A 22,303-nucleotide genomic window follows, 5' to 3' on the forward strand; every position below is an offset into this window, starting at 1 on the left:
GCAATCATGATGCTGCTACACTCCTAGGGCTTGACAAATAGGCTTTTAAGCTATTTTGGGGGTTTCTGCACCCCTCCCCATGCTCTATACACCCGCCCTGGCACGTGTTAGTGCAACATTACTGTCATGAGTATCATATCTTCACTAGGTTGTTTTCATATAGTCCAGTTTGGCAAATCTTGCTTTAAATTTTTGACATCCAAGCCATGACAGCATGTGCAAGCACCCTGCGCCATGGACATAATGCTCCCGCGATTCAAAAAATATGATGTCAGAGAATCTGCTCACTGTTGTCATTTACTTGAACGACCAAATTGCAACAGAAATGTTCAGGTTTTACTTAAAAACTGCACTGTGTAAACAGGGCCTTTGTCAAACCCCAACTAGTCTAGGCAGATGGCCGCCCATCCTGACCCTGATTTTGCTGGAGGTTTCTTCCTGTTAAAAGGGAGTTTAACCTTTCTACTGTTACCAATGTGCTGTTCAGGATGGGAGATTTTGATAAAGTGAAGATTCAATGTATTTTGCTGGCTTCTTTAGAAACTTCTTTAGTTTTTTACTTTTTACTAATTGGCTTTTTATATATGTGAATGTTTTTGCACAGTGCCCTAAGATTACCTTTGTTGTAAATTGGCGCTATACAAATAAACTGAATTTTAATTTAGGGAAAAAACTACAAGTTCACAAACAACAGTATGTTAAAAAATGTTTTTCTCTCAATCAACAAATTCTGAATATGAAGCCAATGCTGCAAAATTTGCATTTAAATATGATAACAGAAGTTTTATGTGTGGTTGATAAAGTGAAATCTGTCAGCAGCTTTTATTCCCAGTGTATCCTTAGGGACAAAAATTTGCACCAAAACAATCACCTACCACTTTGTATTCCTCACATCAAAGATTTGAGACCCTGTCAGATGACCCATTCCCTGGCTTATGTACATGTGACATGTGTGGGGTCAAATGGTCTGGTTTGCTCCACAGCTGCCTTGTCTTTCAGTGTAGCTTTACAACAATGTGACAGTATGTGTGCTTACCAATTGCTGTAGACTGGATGAATCTTACGCATTACACGCTGCTGTTATTTCAAAGCCTGGGTGAGCCTAGGGTTTGACAGCCAAACCTGCAGAGAATCTGTCAGCCGCCTGCTCAAAGTGTACCCCTGAGAGTTACCCTGCACAGACCCCTGGCTGGACAAGTCTGGCAAGCTTTTCCACCCGACCATTGTGCTAGTCACCTGTGCCAGCATGCCCGTCATCGAGTCCCTGACCCAGCTCTTCTCCTGTTACGTTCCCTCCAGCCTGATCTCACACCCTTAGGGATATATAAAGTTTTGTTCTCAAAAGGAGAGCTGGAAATGGGACACTCTGCCGCCACTGATCCCACAGCTACATCCTCTTGTGCAACATTGAGATGGTGATGGTGGGGAGGCATGGCTTCAGGGGAAGGTGACCAAACATTAAAGCCCAAGGAGAATGCCAGAGGCAGCAAAATGTTTTGCATGTTAGTACAGTGAGAAGCGAAGCAGTGAGAGTGAGACACAGATGCATTTAAGAGCTGTTACAGGAACAGCTGTAATCAGAGCCACTGTGGGTGGAAGAATATGTTCGCTGCAGCTCTCAGTTAGTAAATGTCTCCTTTATGACCTGAGAGAGAGGAGACAAAGAACATTCTATCTACCAGACAGAGTATGAATGGAGCACAGATGGATACTAGCGAAGGTAGGAGGCAGGACAAAGCAAGTTTCTTTCCTTTTCTGCTCCTGTCTGTCACTCGTACATTCTCTTCCTGTCTTTGCCTTTTTCACTCTGTCATACTGTCAACATGGGTAAGTGCCTGTTCTTTTTGGTCTGTCAGCTGGTTTTCTATGGCTTTTGCATTTGTCAGGAAAGTTCAGAACATTCTGTGGCTTACAAAATCCAACCATCCATTTTCTTTACAAGCTTTTAACTTTCTGGGTCATGGGGAAGCTGGTGCCTATCTCCAGCAGTCACTGTGCGAGAGGCAGGGGACACCCTGGACAGGTTGTAAGTCCATCACAGGGACATATAGAAACAAACAAGACAAACAACCATTCACTCTCTCACTCACTCCTAGAGAAATCTTGGTTACCATTTAACCTGGCATGCATGTTTTTGGTCTGTGGAAGGAAATACTCCCACAGAGTACCGAAGTACCTGGTGAAAACCTATGTGTGCATGAGGACAACATGAAACCCCCGAAAGGCCAGAAGGCAAACCTGCGCTTACAAAGCCCAATTACTTGAAATTGCTCCCATTTCACGGTGGATAACAGCATCAAACCCTGTATCTGTCTTGAGTCATGGGTTCATGTCTTAGTTAACCACCCACTTTGTGCTCCAAAACATCACAGCATTTATAGTCCCTGTTTGTACTTGCATATGCACTCAGTTCAACTTCCCAGCTTGTTATACAAAATTCATAACCCAAATGAGACAGGCATGAAATATAGATGTTCAGAGAGTAAGTTTAACAGCTTCCCTTCCCCCTGCCTCTACCATGCTTCTGGCCTTTTGCTCAATCACAGCTTGTTAAAGCAGCAGTTTGTGTTACTGTGAGGTGATATCAGCATGCTGTGGTGTTCTCACTGAAAAACTACACATGTCGCACTCTCACTGCCAGAATAGTTGCCCTGCTCACCCACACCCCCTCCCCCCTCCCAAACTGCCAACTTTATTTCTGTTTAGCTTTCCACCCCCCTTCCCCAACCAGGGAGTCACTAATAAAACAGGTCCAGTCCAGGACCCTCCACATGGCAGGATGTCCAGATTGTGTAACTTAGCACCCGTTTTGGCTTTGGCTCCAGCTTTAGAGAGTTGCTGACATGACAGAGAGTCTGGGAGGCGCAACGCTAGAGCATGTGCCCCAGAACCCTGACACCTCCCACCCACCCACCCCACCCCATCTGGGAGCATGGTGTGGTCTCTGAAATCCTTATTGAGAGGTTTTCTGACATTCTGGAGATGACGGAAAGGATCACTGGAAGTGGCGGTGTTGCATTTGGAGCAAGTAATGCTGTTACAGTCAGTAGAGCCAGTAGACTGCCTATTCTCTGATGACTAGCTGGGAGCTTAGAGGGGGAGTTTTTCTCCTGCTGGGCTTACTGCATCATGATTGGAACTCCTCTGTGAACTGATATCACAATGCCAAACTTATTGTTTTAAACCAACTGGTTGTTTGAAATAGCAGACAAAATGAAACAGAACCATTTTCTGTGTAAAACTCCATGTGAGGCGTCTGTCAAGCAGCCAGTTTACTGACATGTTAGAATCCTTTCCACAGCTGTAAACTCATTCATCTACAGCCATGGTTCTCAAACTGGGGTGAAGTACCAATTGTGGTACTCAGAATCCCTCTAGTGGTACTCAGAAGTAATTTTTGTATCAGCTATTTACAAGTTAGATAACAAGCCATTTAACCATCATAAGCTGAACTGTAATGTAATGTTGGCTCAGGGAAATTATGATCTTTGCTCCAACAAGGAACTACTTGAAACACAACTGCAGTAGAGAATATTTCAAGAACTTCTGTGGAACCTGGAGTGAACAACTTTTAACTGACCTGCTAATAGGCACTTATGCAGCACCAATGAAGTCTGTGTATGACCTACTAGCAACAAAAGGTGTAAAACAACAAAAAGTAAGCTTTAGGTTGTCTTAAGCTTTCTGCTCAGTTCTTGAGGAACAGAAAAAGAACCTTGACTGTTGTGTATGAGGTGCTGATCTCAGCAACAAATGAATGGAACCCTCCCATCTTACACTGCACCCTTCAAGCAGGGTTATGGGTCATGTCCAGTTTGCTTGTTTATGTTGAATATGGATAGAAGCTGGAAAGATTGCACTGTTGTTTGTTAATGTTTGTCATAATGGGGGTATTGGAGACCTTAGTATTTACTGATGTGGTACTTGTACTTGTGGTTTAGGGTTAGGGTTACGGTTAGGGTTACATTTTCCAAATGTATGTAAATATATAGCATTCAGTATCGAATTGTCTTCATCCCAGCTTCATGCTACCTCACTGTATTATGTATGATTTGAGAGTCAAACCTTTTACTATCAATTCTCAAGGATTTTTTGCTGCTTTAAGCACAAGAGAGGACACGAGGAAACACACATGACTGGAAAATCACATTTTCCTGACCTATCATGGGTGGCACCTATTCAAGGGCTTTCTTAAACACAAGAGCAGTGTGCCTGTCCCTAATAAACTAGACACATTTGTGAAAACATATGGTGATAAAAGGAGAAGAGGCTGGGCTGTATGTTGTCTTCCTTGGCAGGCTCAGACAGAAAGCGGTGGCATGCTGTTCTGTGTGGGAGGGAGGTCTGTTAAAGATGCCTCCCATTAATGCAACTGCAGGCTTCATTAAGAACAATAAACAGAGTGCAGTACCTCACCAAGGAGTTCCTGGGGAACATATGCTGTGTAAACCTCTCCTGAGGTCAGACAACTGTCAGCACTTGCTGCTCAATTACAACTCTAATTTTGTTGTCAAACAAAATATGTAGAAAGAAGAGGAGCAAGATCTGCGGTGCTTTGTAGTATTTTTTCTGCAATAACTAAACAAATTCCATACTGAGGCCAATAGAATAAAAGTTTTTAAGAACATTTTGCAAAAGCAGAGACCATGAAAACTTTCGGGGCCTATTTTAAATTCCTCCAGTTTCTGAAAGCCCCGGCACAGAGGGAAAGGCTGATTGTAATTACTGTTTACTGAGACATACCGATGCAAGATAGAATTTTCAAAGCGGGTCGTGAATTCCTTTTCAGTGATCCGAGTGCTTAAATTAATTCTACTTGAGCCAGCCGTCTGTCTCCATTTTGTTTATTTTTCAGTTTTCTGAGAATTAGCAGGATGATGTTTGGAAGAAACAAGGCGAATGGCAGTGAAACCCCTTTATAACCGGTCCATCATTAGGCTTTTTCACAAAACACCTCAAGTCGGGACTAAGGTGCCTTCTGGGTACCTCAGTGTGATTTCTGAATGGACTGAGGCAACGAGGGGGGTCGAAGCCAACCTACCCCTGATCTTTGTGCCGTGAAGTGAGGTAGTAACAGAGGTGAAACAGTTGACATCTGAAAAGGTAAGCCGGCTTTGCGGCTCAGTATTGTGATGAAGTGATAACATATGGTCTGTGGGATCACCTGGTCGCAGGATCAAACAACAAACAGTTTGATTATTGAAGGAAGATTGATGATGATGCACTGCAATTTTGCATTTAGTTTAAAAAAATGTGTTAATCACAAAGAGAATTGATAAACTGAGTTATTTCATTTTGTTTTGAAAACAATACAAGAGAGACATCCATCACGCATTTAATGCATTGTGCTCCATGTTAACGCAGCTGAGTTCTGCTCCACGCCTCTTTTGGTTCTGAAATTTCTGAAAGCTCACGTCTGTACGGGACGTGGGCGGAGGCAGAACGAAGACAGACTCGTCTTTGCAGCCATTTCGCAGAACTGTTTTGTGAAAGAGCCTGTTGTTCACTTGCTTTAAATCCTGTCTCACCACTTATATTCAAAATAAACCAATGCAGGATCAATATGATGTCTGAGAGGTTTGAGCCTGATTCTGCTTGCGTTCACAGAACAGGATGTAAGATGGAGTATGTCAGTCAGACTCAGATGAAAAAAAAATTATGGTGACAGTGAATGAGCAGGTCTTTGATGCTCTTTGGCAGCCATGACAGACAGCTCTGGGTTTTAGAGTTGTCAGCACTTTTCCTTTTAAAGGCTTTTTTTGTTTTACAATTCCAGGTGAAAGATGAAGTGTTAAACTGGAGGCTACATTTTCTCTGTTGTTACAGATTCTGAAACAACTGTGGAAAAACCTAAATTATTTTGTAACATCTTCAGCCTGTGTGGTTAAAACAATACTGCATGCCAATATTAGATAATTTGACTTAAAAAGTTTTCAAAACTTTTTGTACAGACATTGGATTGATGGTCCAAGGAGGAATTACATTTTTTTTCCATCTAGTTTATACATCTTACGATTTTAATCTTGTTTTCAAGCTTGTAAGTTTTCACATACAAACAAAAACTAGCCAATGAAATGCATGTGTAAAAGAGCTAAAGTAGTGTGTGTGAGATAAAACTAAATACATCCTGATTGATAGTGATACAAATTAAAATGGTTAGTATCAGCTAACCAGGGGAAGACCCAGAACACGATGGAGGAGCAATATTTCTCGGCTGGCCTAGGAAAACATTGGGATTCCCCTAGAGGAGCTGGCTCAAGTGGCTGGGGAGAGGGAAGTCTGGGCCTCTCTGCTTAGGCTGCTGTCCCCACAACCCGACCCCAGATGGATGGATGGATGGATGGATGGATGGATGGATGGATGGACAGTATCAGCTAAATGTACTGATGAAATGATCATCAGGTTTTACCACTTCTGGTTGTTTGCTGGTCTGAAACACTCAGTTTTGTGTTATTACAAGGCCAAGGAGGAAAGACAACAGCAAAGATCTCACAGAAGTTACAGTTGCTGCCCATCAATCTGGGAAAGGTTAAAGGTCATTTCAGGGTTTTGGCAGACAGAAATATTTTTCACAGGTGGTGGAAAACAATAAAGACAGTTGTCAGTATTCCCAGGAGGGGTCGTCCTAGCAAGTTCACTCTTGCATTATTTGCAACTTTCTTTTACAATTAAAAATAAAAAAATGAATAAAAAATAAATAAATCTGCATGATTTTGCTTGCAAAAAAGTGAAACATAATTCCTCCACAACAACGAGGAAGACTGGCAAGGTCATTCAAATATGATTCTTTTTGCTTAATTGCTGCTAAACATGGTTTTATTAGCTGTTTATTTACCTGCATTTTGGCTTGGATTTGTTGGATAAATAATGCCACTTTGTTCTTTTTCATGGGTTATTCATCTGAGGTTGTATTTTTATCTTGGTAAGGAGTATATGTGTTTGTCTGTGTGAGTTCTGATTATTGTTGATTATTGTTGTCTTTTTAACAACACATATGTAAAATCATTTCACTTAGCTTTTTATCTTTGATCTTAAAACTTGTACTATTATGTAGTGGTGATGTGTACCCATCACAACTTGACCTACTCTACCCTACCAAATCTCACACACACACATACACACAGACCCATAGAGAAAATGGGTAGCAAGATACAGATGTAGATTTTTCAGCTCTGACAAGCAAATACAGTATGTGGTAAACTGACAGCACAGCACAGCCTGTTGACATTTATAAACAAATACAATTTTGGAATAAGGTGAGAATTAAACATTTTAAATGTAATAGGTTGCAGCACTGCTGTAAAGGACTCCAGCTCACTTCTTTCCTTTGTCACTCCATGCCCCTTTGCTGCTAAGGTGGGTACAAAGGAAACTATGGTAGGCGGGAAGGTAGATTGGTGAGTCTAGATCCAAAGTGACAAGAATAGCAAAAATACAGTGCTGAAGGAATGAAGTGACTTGTACCGGTTGTTGTCAAGATTTGACAGCAAAACAGGCCAATGAATATATTATTTCAAACACTATTAATGTTTATTTGAAACCAAATTCCATTCCTTTGTCCTTTTGGATGATTTTTTAAAAAGTATTTATTCTTGTTTCTTCAAAGGTTTCCATGGTGATACCTTTCTTAGATGACCTCCTGTGCTGTCCAGCTTTAATTAAACGGTTGTTCTTTTAACCTTTCTACTAAGTGAGAGCATCTTTCCCAGCTGCTAACCAAACAACTGGTGAATCAAGGATTGAAAGAGCTTCAAACGTTTGAGTGTTAGGCAGCCTTATTTAACAAAGTCTGTCTTTTAATTGAGTGGTCATCTTGAAAAAGCCACAGATAATAATTCCATGACAGTATATCAAGCTGTTGCCTATTTTAGCATAGCTTAAGGTGATAGGTCAGCAGCTGCACTTCCTAGTGAGTCCAAAGAAAATGCCCTCTAGCTACAGCCCCAAATCGGATTGGTTGATCAAATCGTTCTGTCAGGACTTGTGTTTTATTGGTCAGGGCACTCTGACACAGGTGCTGAATACCCTGGTTGGAAGAAATTCAACTCAGATACTGCAAACAAAATATTAAATTGGTTCGTTTTCTATCAAGGGTTCGTACTGCAACCGGAGGGTTGCCGGCTTGAACCCCTGCTACATCCATCTTAGCCATTGTGTCCTTGGGAAAGACACTTCACCTGCCAAAATACCTTGAAGGCCCTGATTATTCACCACTGCTTTCACGTTACAATACATTGTTGGACAAGTTTAAAACAGCACAACTACCTAATACTAGACAAACTGCATCACCCGGTGCCCATAATGCTGAGCAGGACTCTTCCAGGTAAAACCTTGCATGCTCAGCCCTCACTACAGTTCAACTCTGCTCAGTACACAACTGATAAACACACACACACACACACACACACTGGTCAGTTGCCAGTTTCCTGGCTTCTCCGGTATGCATCAGGTTGTTGGTTTTGTTAGATTGGAGTTATGTGACCTCTGCTTGGTTGACAACATATATTCGAGTGTGTGGGTGTAGAATGTATTGATGGGATATTTTGAGATGGGTGAGACAGAAGGGGTGATGGCAAAGCTCAGAGGCTTGGCATGTTGTAAAGGTCTGTACAGCTATCAATTTGTCAGGATGTCACCAGACTCTGTCTCACAAACACATGCACACACATACAAACACACACACTCCTAGGGATAAGCTAAGCAGTTTTGGCTCAGGTTGGTCAGTAATGTGTTTTGCAGTAAGGCAGGTGCTGGCCTGCCAGTTGCTCTTTTCGAAGATGATGTTGTTGGCACATGTGTTAATCATTTATATGAGCCTGGCTGTTTCCAGTGATGATACTGAAACCTGGTACGGTACATTAATCCTCTTATAGACTGCAGTTATGGCCCAACACTGCATTAAATTAATGTTGTGCATCTCAGGTTTCCAAAGCTCCTGTCACACTGGATCACTTCTCAGTGGAAAGATTGGTTTAACATTTGAGCCATTTGTCTCCCACATAGCTGCATCAATCCAAACTCCTTGCTGATAAGGGACCATAAAACAATAAATGCACACGCTTATTTTCTCATGCTTCACCACTCCCCTTTTGACCTCATTTTGAGTCACAATTATATTACCACTCCTGCTTTAGCTCTCACATTGTTTGCAAACTTGTATTACAGAGAAAACTGAAGTATGATTACCGCGTTGAGTATTATGAGTATTATGGAAGTGCACTGGTATAGGCCAAAAATTAAGATCTACTAGAAAATTTCCCAAAAGACTTTGAAGGGTGCCATTGAAACTACTGGTTGAAATTCCATCTGACATCAAATTTCTTCTATAATCTCAATAGTAATTTGTGACTTTGTTTTGTTATATTCAAAACTGACAAAATGCTGATGTTTTGATGTCTAAACTGTACAGAAAGTGTAACATTTTTGAGAAAAAAAGTTGTTTGTTATAAACTTTTAAATAATTCAGAAATACCAATGTGTCACCACAAATCATAAAACTTAAAAATAAATATTTAAATTTAATTTTGTAAAAATCAAAAAAATTCTAAATACAAGTTCAGTCATGTGAAGTCCAACATTCAGTGACCTGTTTAAACTTTGAATGGTGTTTCTACTGTGAAGTCTGTCTGATACAGTTCCAAACAGAGCTGAATTTTCTCACTAGCTTCACCAAAATCCTATTGTTTTGTAAAGTGCCTTAAAGAGACTTTTGTTGTGAATTGGCACTATATAAATAAACTAAATTAAATCCTTCAGTGTGTATGCACTGGCACCCTTAATAAATTCTGAAGGCTCAGTGTGATTTTAAAACAGATCAAGAGATGCTAATAGTAAATCAAACAACATTGCTTATGAGCTGTTGTGCCCTGCAAAAGTGAGGCAAAACATTGTGCATCTCACACTTGAACTAAACTTTTCACACATTTAAGTAATTTGTCTTTTAAAACCAAAGGGAAAAAAACTGGTTTGTGAGTTTGTTTCCATTTGCATTGTATTGTCTTTTCCATCTTCATTTTACTTTTAGTCCAGAGTTCTCGCCTGTCTAATGATTACAAGCTGCTGTAGCTTTAACCATGTAGGGAGATAGAAATCACTGGAGGTAGAGTTTACAGCTAATATACTGAACTGTAGGACATGGTCAACCCTTGGAGTATGACTTAGCCCCTAAGTCCTCTGCTGGGTCCCTTGACATCTACACTTAATGAAAGACTTTCATGCACACGCACACATACACACCCAGCTGACCCTCACAAAGCCCCCTGTACCTGCTATAATACTAAAATCCAGCTTTTGCCTCTTTGGCTGTCCTACACACACCCACAGGCCTCGTTCCGTGCTCTCCACTCTGCCGAGCAGCTAGTGCGGGTTTCAAACTGTAATACCACTGAAATACTGAGAAACAGCAGGGCTTTACATTTTCACAAACCCAAGTGGGAATTGCACTTATTTGTTTTCAGGGATGAAGAAGACTGACAAATGAACCCTCACGGGAGGAAAGCTGGCAAATCCTCCTTGTTTCTTCTTTCCCGCTCTGCATGGCCCTGGAGTGTTCATTATGACCAGAATAGACACCTTCTTTTTAGCGTGTTAGCACATTCTCAAAACAAGCCGTGGACCTCAGGGATCTGGAGGTGCAGCAAGAGAATTGGGATTTTCTTCTCTCCCCGTCTGCTGCAGTGGTGTTGTTTGCCAGCAGCAGTCTCTCTTGACTGGTAATAGCATTTGTAAGTCGAGAAGATTGACATGGGTAAGGAAGACGGATATAAGGTCTGCTGGGATTTCTTATCTGTTGATGCATGTGAGGGTAAAGTAGATGTGTTCATGTAAAGACTGCACAGAGAACAGAAAATCTAATGTTTTTGTATAGGTGCTGGTTAAATTTAAAGTTATGCACCTGAATTTTCTTTTTAATTCCCCAAAAGCCACAAACTAACTTTAGTAAAAATAGTTCAACCTGATTGTGGCTTCTGTGTCCAGAGGGACTGCTGGGCCTCTCAATTCTTCAACTCAGTCAGCAGTAGTTGTTTTTGTCTCTAATCATTGTAAACTTGCACCAGAAATGACCTGCTCTGACTCCTAACTTTAATATTCCAAACAGCTGGATCTGCTAAAACCTCACTTATCATTGCAATGCCAATGACTGATGTTCTCATAGACAGTGGTGATTCTAGTGGGTGAAGCATCAGCTGCCACTGTAAAACCGATATCTTGCCAACCTATTTGTAGGCTAGTTAGTATAATTTTGTATAATTTGTATATTGATGAAAGTTAATAACGTCCAGACAGAACTTCAATATCTATTCTAACTCACCACTTTAGAGTCCTCACACATGCCTCTGGAATTTCAAAATTATTTCAGCTACCATCAGGATAAGAAAATTTCACAGCGGCGGAGACAGAGACCTCCCAACTGTCAGCTAACTACTGGTGCTCTTCTACCTCTGAAGCACATTTTTAGTCAGTCCTGGGAGTTTTCAGGACTCAGACAAACTGACAAATTTTATCATCTGAAAAATACTTCATATTTATTTATTGTTTTTTTCATAAAATATTGACTGAGGTTGGCTCTTAAACACAATCAATTTGTTAATTTTGTCCCCTTGTGAAAATGAGTTTGACGCTTAGTTTGTACACTTAATAATACACTCTACATTTTTTGTTGAGACTGTTTAATCTAATATGCACCACAAATATTTTGGGAAATGCTGTTAAAATGAAATTCAGTACTGTTTGTTTCGATATAAATGTTTCAGAAAAACAGCTGATGGTAAGTCTTTACTGAATTCGGGGCAAAAAATTAAGCTGCTGACAGACCACACTTAGTTAAGTCTTGTTTTATGTATTTTTTGTAACTAATTTTGTAACACAGACAAATAACCTGAATGCATAAAATCAAGTCTAAAAGTAAACCTTTCTTGTGATAGTAAACTCCGGCCTCCTGCTGTAACCTCATGCCTCACCTTTGCACCCCAAGAAAAATCTCTAGATGCGCCTCAGCTCGTGGAGCTCGGCTGGCTCTCAGCCTGTTCCCCATGGAGTTGGTCTGAAGGGAGTAGTTTGTCAGGGAGATGGAAGCCCCCAGTGACAGGTGGCTGCTTTGCAGCGCAGGCTGCTGTCTCCACCCATGGGACATGGGGCCCATCTACACCTTTTTGGCAGGTAAAGGATTTAGTTGGCTTCACAAAGGGGGAGGAAGAGCCCTTGCCAAGCTCCCATGAGGTCCTAGGAGCGTTAATTACAGTTTATGTATGTGCTGTCAGCCCCCATGAGCCTCTCTCCTCTGGAGCTGACTGCTGATGTCTGAGCACTTTGTTCTGTCAGATGAGGTCCCTGCTGAGAAATACCCTGGATGGAGTTTATTATCTATTGTTCTCTGTCACTTCAGCATATTATAATGATTATTACTTTTTCACATTTTGGAGTTCAGGCAATGTTTTTTATATCAGGTTTTTCAGCAGTTAGTAACACTGAATTCATTATTACAGTATTTGTATCCTGTTATGTCTTTCTAAACTGTGCTAATTATCATTACTGTCATGTTAGCTTAAAAAAGTTTTAAAAGTTAATATATCGGTTACATTTCTGTTTATGTTATTAGTAATGTTTTTACAAACTGTGTGAAAAAGCAACAACAAGTTGACATATAAATTAAATCTGTAAATCACCACACTGACACAATTCTGCTCCCTTTTTATCTAGATGAATTAGAATATAGGAAGTGAACTAAAAATAAAGAAAAATCTGACCGTTGTATACATTATTCTGCAACCTGGGGTTGTTTCTTTCAAGAAACAAAATTACAGAATAAATGATGGTTATGTGTAATTTGCAATAGAAACTTCCATCTGATTTTAGTGATACTGAAATCTGCCATCTTGTTAGTGTAAGTAAATGTGTGTGTGTTTCAGGTTTTGGTTTATTTATTGCAATGAGAGGTGCATTTCTTTATTGTTTTCTTCCTGTTGTTTTGTACAGTTCCAGATTTTGGCATCAATGTGCTCTCCACCAATGGCAACCAGGAGCCTCCCGGCCCAGGCCTCCTCAAGGTGTCAGGCCTAGAGCGGAGTCAGGAAAGGAGTCAGGAGAGCTGCAGAGACCCTCACCCCCCTGAATCCAGCACCACAAGTCCACCCTTGCCCGCCCAAACCCTCCCTTTGCCACAACCCCAGACCCTGTCACCACTTCGAACTCAAGCAAACAGTCCCACCCAGGTTCCAGTTTTGACCCACCTGCTCCCTCACTCTGAGGCTCACCCCAGGCCTCAGACGCCTGCAGCCCTGCCTCTTCCACAGGGCCAGGAGCCCTTGCCACCTCCCCTTCCCCGGCCGCAACCTGAAGAGCCTGTTCACAGCAGGCCTCAGCCTACGCAAAGTCTTCACCCACACCCACCATCTCCTGCCCTCCCTAACCACCACCCACATCAGCAGCACCCTACTCAGGCGGGGCCTCACCGGCCCCCATCACGCTGCCAGCCTCGGCCATTTTCTGCTTACAACGGCCTCAACCTCAACGGTCACAGGTAATACATGTGTCTAAGTGGACTTTAGTCAAGTCAAGTCAAATTTATTTATATAGCACTTTTCAGCAACAAGGTGGTTCAATATGCCTAAACTTTAAAGATCTCTTATGTTCTGAAGCAGAAAGTTCAATCCTCCAAACTAACATAAACACTTGTATCTGTTGAGCTGGAGTTCATGTGATGTCTACTCAGATTGGAAACTGCCATCATGGAGAGTTTCAAGCTCCAGAGCTAAGACGTTTCTCTAATTATTAATAGTAGAACTAAATGGGCACGCTAAAACATGAGAGTCTATGATTTATTAACTCTGTTTAGAATAGCCTTAAATCAGAACCATATTGTTCTTACTTCATGGGAGGGGATGTTGTCTGACAATGAGAACAAAAGACAAACAAGCAGATGGATTTATATTCATCCAAGAAATAATTAAGAAATGCTTTTATAATCGTGCTTTTTTTTTTAACCTATTTTAGAGAAATCCCAGTAGATTTCTGCTTTATATGGTTAAATAAATATTTTGTTGTAATGTCCATGTTAGTCAATTGTGTTGTGTAAAGCTTCTAATAATGTGTGACTTGAAGATGGCTTCTTCGGAACGCGCTCCGTCTCATCGACAGCTTTGCCTCACAGACTCTCAGGACTTGGCTCTGCCTGCCTCTCCTTGTGCCAGCCCGGCAAGCCTGCCAGCGCACCAACATGGCCTGGCACCCGCTGTGAATAATCGTAGCTGGGGCCTACAGCAAAGAGCGAGTGACGCAAATGAGCTTTTAGGCTTAAAGTGTGGAGCTGTGGAGACGCAGGCTCTGTGATGCCCCTGGGGAAAACCCACACACACTACAAAAGACTGTTTGCTAACACTTGCATACACACCCTCTATCTCCCTCTCATCCTATTTTCTATGCACATGTTCTGTACCTGGCTCTGGAGGAAGTGCCTTAACAGAAGCTGTTCAAAGACAGATGTTCATTCTGTTATGTGTGGCAGCGGTGGTTTCTTTGCATCCAAAGGGTGTTACAAATGCAGGGTTTTCACAGATCCTGTTTGCCCTGGATTCTGTGAAACACAAGAGTGAGGCGGAGAGGTGTTTGTAAAATGGAAGGCAGTTGAGGTGTGAAAACACTGTGCTGGGATTTGGATGCTGAAACAGATGGAGATAAGGGGATGTGCAGGAACAAGTGTTAAATTTGACTAATCACGTCTGGCTCCATCCTGTGTTGCTCTTGTCTTTACAGCAGCAGCAGGAGCAGCACCCCCGGCACCAAGCTCCACGGGCCCGCTCCCTCCCTGCACCTTCCCCACCACCCGCCTGCTCCTCCGGTGGCAGCAGCAGCCTCCACCTTCCCCCTGCCTCTGGCTGCCAACCACAGCACCCCCGGCTTCCCCCCTGCCTTGCAGCCCTCGCCACATCCCCATCACCCCAATATGTTTGCGACTCCAGCTGCATTGCCTCCACCGCCACCATTGACATCTAGTGCCCTGCCAGTACCTGGACATCCTGCTGCTGGGAGTGCCTACTCAGGTAAACCACAAGCTGCTCAATAATATCCCAGCATCACCTCCAAGTAGTGTGGCAAAGAACTGTCCGTTTAGCCCCTGTAAAAAAAAAAAAAACAATGTTCTTTATTGTCAGTGCCAATGAGTGAGACATAAGAAGAAGAAGAATTTCAGATCAACATTTGATTATTATCATCCAGTACCAAAGGCAAAGGCAATAATGTTCTTGCCTTTGTCTTTGTGTATCTGTTTTTGTATGCCTGTTAGCAAAATATCTCATGAACCACTGGACGGATTTTAATAAAACGTGCATACTGTTAAATACAAGGTCTGATCAAAACGGCTATAATGTCATCATCTTTCTTCATAATGTTTTAGTTTAAAACTCTGACATAAAAGGTGGGAAGCAATTGGCATTTCTTCAAATTACTTTGAATTTTAATGTTTTAATTCTCCTGAAGCCGTCAAAAAAAGAGACTTAGAGAGAGGTAGAGAAGCCCTTGTAACGGGTTAATTTGACCTGAAGGACACGAGAGGGTTAAACAGATGCAATTCTTTCTGGTAATTATTTAAAGGGACTAAGTCCAACTTTTCCACAGGCAAACTGTGACTCCAGTTTGGTGTGTTTAGGTTCGTGTAGACAGTTGAAGTTTTCACCCTGTCAGTCATGCTGTGATTGATCAACTCTCTGCACACCAGTAATGTCCTGCTGCAAGCTGGGGTACACTGCAAAAGCGATTACACACCTCGTGCAAATTTCCATGCAGAGCCTTGCAGCCAAATGTCAGGGTCACTGTGCATGCGTATGAGTGGGTGTTCATATATGTGTGTGGAAGGGTGTGTTTCCTTTGAAACTGTCATTTTTCACCTGGAACAGTGCTCATGAGCAGGAAATCAATTTCTCTGATGCAAAATGGAGCGAGCTGGATTTTGTTCAAAAGATACTAATGAAATTTTTATGAAGAGAAAATTCCGCCCACACTCCCAGTCCAATAAAGTCAAGAAATTAATGTAGAAAATATTGTATCGAGCCACTGAGGAATAGGAAGGATAAAGTTACTCTGGAGGAGACTGTCTCTCATGGCGGCTTTTGTTGAATTTAGAAGAAAAGCCAATAATTACTTGGAAATCTAGTATTTCTCCACAGGTTGCTCAAAGGTTATTAGAACAACAGATGCTGCCGTCTCAGAGGGTCTGTAGTGGATCAAATCACAGCGTTTGATGGGTCCAGCAGTCAGACAAATCTAATCATCTTGAGCTTTCCTTAAATTCAAAATGACATGCCAATAATCCCATTCAGTTTCTGCTCCCGTCCTTCTCTGATACATTGCTTTCTGGTAATATATTTCCATATCTGAAACACATCTACAGTAAAGCGATATGTAACACGTTCAAACTGTAGCCACAAACCCTCTGTGTTTGTGGCAGTTAACCCTTAGACCTCTTCTGTTTTCAATCTTTTCTTTATTCCTCCTCTCCAGAGCAAGACCTTCTACGTCAGGAGCTCAACACACGTTTCCTGGCCTCCCAGAGTGCCGACCGCGGCGCCTCGCTTGGCCCTCCGCCCTACCTGCGCACCGAGTTCCACCAGCACCAACATCAGCATCAGCACCAACACACCCACCAGCACACGCACCAACACACCTTCACGCCCTTCCCCCACGCCATCATGCCCACCCCAGCACCTCCCATGGTGCGTACCCCTGCCAGAAATGTGAGGATAAGTAGAACACACCTGTGTTGAGTTGGAGGGGTTTTCATGTCTTTATTCTAATGATAACTTTTCCAGAGGAGAGGGCAGCGTTGGCTCTGAAACTGTTTTTACTTTGTGGTTGCAAGAGCAGAGATTTTACACAATCTGGACATGTGTGTGAGCAGCAGAGACTTGTGGGTTTTTGTGGCGGCTTTTCAATGATGACCATGTGTGCATGCTACAGCAGTGTCTTTATTCTCCCAGAAAGCCTTTTTTACTATTTTTTCTGGCATGCTCTAAAACTCCAGACTTGAATGCTGTTATTTTCTAAATTGGCAATAACTTGCCCAAAGCATGCGGACTTCAGAGCCAGCTTCAGAACATAATGCTCCTAATTCATTCTGAATTTAATGACATCATTTGGTCCCGTTTGGGGCTTTTCATTACTGGCAAATGCATTACATTAAAAATGCCGCTCTCTGTTGGTAGCGACCACAGGCGGTGGGTACCTCGTCCTAAAGCTCACATAAACACACATTCATAACTGCGTGGAGCATTCGCTTGGCTCTGATGATACCTCAAAGGCATCATGGTGAGTCTTCTGACAGCTAATGAGGCCATAAAAAGGCTCTTTATGACTGCAGTGTTTAGTCTTGACTGTGGAAATGTTCGCCCTGAGCCTGGAACCAAATGAGGCCCAGCCCACACTAGTGTACAAGGTCTTAACCTAATCACGAGGGAGAATAAAAACAGGCTGGCTCTGTAAGCACCTAAACTTAAATCTCACTTGACATCTTAGATCCTGTTTTGTTTGCATGTTTTTAATTTTAAAAATGCAATTTATTACTGTAAATTTGTGAATTTAAAGAAGTCCAACTTATCCCTGTGTTTATTTATGTACAGGATGTCCTCTCCTCTTTACAGTCTGTACTTAGCTTTCTTTCATTTCTCCTACAGTTTGACAAATACCCAACTAAAGTTGACCCCTTCTACAGACACAGTGTGAGTTTTTACTGCATGCTATCTAGCTGCAGAGCAGTTTGTAGCTTTCCCATCAGGCTGTTTTTGCCCATGAGTGACAAGTGTGTATGTGTATGTGTATGTGTGTGTGTGTATGTGTAGTACATTCCATGCGGTCACTCATCTGCTTCTCAGTAGCTACTGTAGGTATCCTGGCTGCTTTATTTCACCCTTTAGCTCTGGCAAATGTTGATCTTTGAAACACTGCTGGATGTGTAGAGCATAAGATTTACTGCGTTTGCAAACTGTTCATTATTTGTTGTATTTTCCTGCTTTGTTAGTTAAACCTTCCAGACATTTTATTTCTATTTACTAAAGAGTGTTTCTTCCTACAACTGTTGCACTTCACAGTTCCTAAGAGAAAAAAAAGGTTTTAAACCCTTTTGTCCTTAGTTTAAACACAGTTGCAAAAAAGTAAGAAAATATTTTCAGTTCTAAGGCTGTTTTGGTCATTTTCTGATCCTAAAATTGTGTTGTTGTTTCTATAATTATACAGTTTATAAGATCAGAAATGCATTACCAATTTTGTTATTTACTATGAAACAAGGATAAAATACAGAAAGTATTTTTTTTTAAAACTAGTGCATTATTGCTTCTACAGAAAGTAAAGGAATTGTATTTTTTTTAATTGGGTTTCTATGGAGCACATATGACTAGTCAGTATTTTACCTGCAGTAGACAACAGTCAGAACTATCTCAGTTTGAATAATCAAGGAGAAATTCTTACAAAGGAGTCAAGCAAAACCTGAAAATTTTGTAATACACTCTATTTTAAAAACTTTGACAGTGTTAGTTTAGCATCAGTCTGTTATTTACAAAAATGTTTCTGATTATTAACACTGAAGATCAGCTGTGTTGGAGCACTGCCCTCTGTTGCACTACATTTTATGTGAAAAACAAATTTCATAACATATTGTGGTACCCCATTAATATGTGATTGAAGTAAGGTAGTGTGAAGCTAAACCTAGTGTTTGCCTAAACAGCTTTTTAAAAAAAGTTTTGATTTGTTTTAGATGGCAAGAATCAGTGCTGAAATAGGTCCCAGTCTGAAGATTAGTTAGCATGAGTCACCCGTCGGAATTTCTCTCAGATTCTTCAAACTGATAATGCTCTGACTGCTGTCTACTGCAGGTAAGATACTGATTGTTCAGGACAACTCCATAAAATCCTCTACTTTAAAAAAAAATCAGGGGTAATTTAAGGGGTAAAGGACAAGTAGATTTTGACGTCAGGTCAAAGCTCAGAGAAAATGTATCAAAATACATCGCTGTATTTCAGACTCAACAGTTCTCAGTTGGCACTTTGAAGGCTTAAATTCATGTCAAATAAATCAGAAAAAGACTGATCAGTTACCAGGAGAAAACGTTGTCACCGGTAAAAGAACATGGCAGCACAACTCAAAGTTTCATTTGAACAGACAAAAAGACTTCTGGAACAAAGTGAAGATGTTTACCCATAATCCACAACACTGTGTTTGGAGAAAACTAAAGACAGCACATCAGCACAAACATCTCCTACCAGCTGTCAAACACAGTAGTGGAAGGCTGATAATTTGGGTTTGTTTTACAGCCTTAGAACCTGTGCTCCTTAAAGATATAATCTGCCTTTTGCCTGAAGCTGGTAAAATAAAAAACAGGACAATGGTCACAAACACAGCAGCAAATCTACAACAAACTAGCTGAAATATTGTCCTGATATGAAAAAAATCTTTAGAAATGAAAAAATAATTTCTTTTCTTTTTAGATATTGCTAGATTGTTTTTCCAAGACTTTGTTTTGCATCTTTTCCACACTGTTCTTACAAAAGAAGCAAATACCCTGAACTTGCCCCTTAATATAACTGATTGCTCTGAAAATCCTACAGCACATCTTAATTTATTCTTATATTTCTCCTAATTCAAGAACACAAGTTAAAAAAACATTCGCTGCTTTTCTAATACGAAAGACATGGATACATTTCCTACAAGATGAATGTATTTAAGCCTCAAGCCTTGTTTGGTTTACATGCGTTTTGCTTGTATTACAGCATTCTGCTTTCCATATCAAAGTGATGTTTTTCCTTATTTAAATCCAAAGGGAAAAAACACAGAATACATTTTTAGAAAAGCTGTTTGTGAAACATGTAGGCAATCATTTGTAACTCTCTGCAGTCCTGGTAAGATCTAATTGAATGTTGGAATGTTACCTATCCACCGTCTCCCCCTCTTCCTTAAGCTTCAGTCTTGATTGCAGCCAACAATCTTTACTCTTCCTCTCTGTCTTGTCTTCCTCAGCTCTTCCACTCATACCCACCAGCCATGTCTGGTCTTCCTCCTGTCATTCCTCCGACAGGGCCCTTCAGCTCACTGCAGGGGGCCTTTCAGCCCAAGGTAGGACACCACTAACTCGGCCTCAGAGACACAAACTAAAAGAGATTTGTATTTTCTAAACTTGTCTTTTACTCTACAGACCTCCAATCCCCTGGATGTGTCCACCAGACCTGGAGCCATCCCACAGACATTTTTACAGAAGGACCCCAGGGTAAGAGAGTGCACACAACAAATTGTATTATTTTAGTGCTAAATCATCTTACCTTGAACATCCATCATGTAGTTTACACAGAGACAGAAGGAACACTGTTAAGCATCCATGTCCGTATTAAAAAACTGATCTTAAAGTGAACATTTTTATCATTTCATATCACAGCTGTTTTTATTTTCTATGTAATACTATTTTACTGCTTTGCACATTTACCACAGTATTTAGGCAATATTAACATGTTATTTTATCACCAGTTCTGTTTTCCCTTACACATATTAGGAAATTCTACCAGACACAACTAGAATTTTAACTCCTTTTTTTCATTTAACACACATTTCATTCTTTTCTTAACCCTGTGTAAACATATGTATAGCCAGTAATTTAGCCACTTCATTGGTAATCAGTTTCCACATGAAATGATTTAGATAAAGTGATGTGACTAACAGCAAAATAACCTTTTATTTTTTTCCTCTTCCTACTAGCTAACAGATCCATTTCGGCCCATACTTAGGGTGAGTGCTGTCAGTCTCTTGTTTCCTCACACCCAATAACAGCCATGATGCCTTCAAACGTTTTTGTTAAAACTTTATTTGTATAAATAAGCGGTGCACTTGAAGGCTAAACAACCTTTAGTAATGCTGATTTCAGACAGATTCTCTGCACTTGTGGACAGTTGTGTTTGTGTTTGTCACATGTCCTAGAACACCACATTAGGTCAGCTCTGACTGATTCTGTTTGCTAGCTTTAATATGATCTAATTATTCTCTGCTTCTGAATCACGTGATTAAAAAACACATAAGACATTTTTACTATGTCAAAAGGTTTTCAGTTGCTTTCAGTACCACACGACACTACCTTGGACACCAGAGGCCTGGATTTGTGTCTTAGCAAGGTAACTTTAGGCTCAGATCTGGATTTTCACATAGCTGGTTCACGTCTTAACTGGGTCTGTTACCATGGTAACTCATGTCGGAAACCTAACCTGCTCCAGAGCCATATAGAGCCTTCCATTTTCTTTACCCACATCTCCTTTTTGGGTTGTGAGGAGGTGGTGTCTATCTCCAGCAGTCTCTGTGCAAGAGGAGGGGGACACCCTTGACAGGTCTCATGTCCAATACAGAGACACACAGAGACAAACAAAACAAAAAAAAACATTCACACTGTCACTCAGAACTAGAGACAATTTTGAGTAACCAATGAACCTAGCAGTTTTATAAAACTGTTGAACTATCCTCACAGTCTTTGACAGAACTTTGAATCTCACCACTATTTGTACATTTCAAAAACTCTAGGATGTTTATACCCATTTCACTGACCTGTTGCTGATTATCCTAATTAGCTGTAAAGGTTCCATTTGGTCACTTTATAATTGATTTAAAGTTTTCCAGTCTTTTTTCTTTTGCCAGTTTCAAGTCTTTTATTGAGCTTTTTCCCCCTCAACATTCTGTTGACACTACAGTGTTTTTGATAGCAGAGATGTAAACTGGTGACAGAAATGACTTCATTGTGACTCATGTTGATCACTAAATTGACCGCGTTTATTTTTTTTAATTCCAGAAACCAGGGAAGTGGTGTGCCATGCACGTTCATATTGCCTGGCAGACGTACCATCACCAACAGAAAGTAAAGGTGAGGCTTCATCTAACATCGCACTTTGTGTTGTATTAAAGCCACTTTAACTCTTGGTGTTGTCAGCCAAACTTCCCTTTCTCCCTAAATCTAACAAACCTGTCAGCCCCAGTTTGCCCATTGACACGGGTAAACTGGGGCCTTGTGCACTGGAGACGGGGACACACTGAGGGGGTGTTGACCAAGAGGACATATCACAACTCGAGCCTTTAGATTTCAGCACACTAAGACCAGGAGCAAAGCAGCTGAAGAGACTGTCACACTGAGCAGAAGTGAAATAAATACAAACACCATTTATAATCACTGACAGGTTTAAGCATTTCCACAACTGCAGTCCTTGATGCTCCTGGTCTCACCATCCTTTATGTCATACAGGTCAGCTGAAGCTCATGACGGCAGAAAAGTCTGTCCTGTTCTGTTCTGAAAGAA

The 22,303-nt window shown here is 41.0% G+C and overlaps 1 protein-coding gene across 12 annotated transcripts in view; it reads left to right on the forward strand.

The window, feature by feature from the left end:
- auts2a (activator of transcription and developmental regulator AUTS2 a) overlaps positions 1 to 22,303 on the forward strand; it is a 418,449-nt gene that overhangs the window by 390,776 nt on the left and 5,370 nt on the right. For 4 of the 12 annotated variants that reach the window (XM_037978929.1, XM_037978933.1, XM_037978930.1 and 1 more), the window contains exons 7-14: positions 12,976 to 13,519; positions 14,752 to 15,038; positions 16,495 to 16,727; positions 17,664 to 17,708; positions 19,999 to 20,094; positions 20,174 to 20,245; positions 20,728 to 20,757; positions 21,803 to 21,874. In XM_037978929.1, the coding sequence (XP_037834857.1) occupies positions 12,976 to 13,519; positions 14,752 to 15,038; positions 16,495 to 16,727; positions 17,664 to 17,708; positions 19,999 to 20,094; positions 20,174 to 20,245; positions 20,728 to 20,757; positions 21,803 to 21,874 (1,379 nt within the window). Of the gene's footprint in view, positions 1 to 1,560; positions 1,721 to 12,975; positions 13,520 to 14,751; positions 15,039 to 16,494; positions 16,728 to 17,663; positions 17,709 to 19,998; positions 20,095 to 20,173; positions 20,246 to 20,727; positions 20,758 to 21,802; positions 21,875 to 22,303 lie in introns of those variants that run through there. The other 8 variants (XM_037978932.1, XM_037978935.1, XM_037978936.1 and 5 more) reach the window with 5 other exon arrangements.

The sequence above is a fragment of the Kryptolebias marmoratus genome, linkage group LG13 (genome assembly GCF_001649575.2).
Source record: "Kryptolebias marmoratus isolate JLee-2015 linkage group LG13, ASM164957v2, whole genome shotgun sequence".
Lineage (NCBI taxonomy): Eukaryota > Metazoa > Chordata > Actinopteri > Cyprinodontiformes > Rivulidae > Kryptolebias > Kryptolebias marmoratus.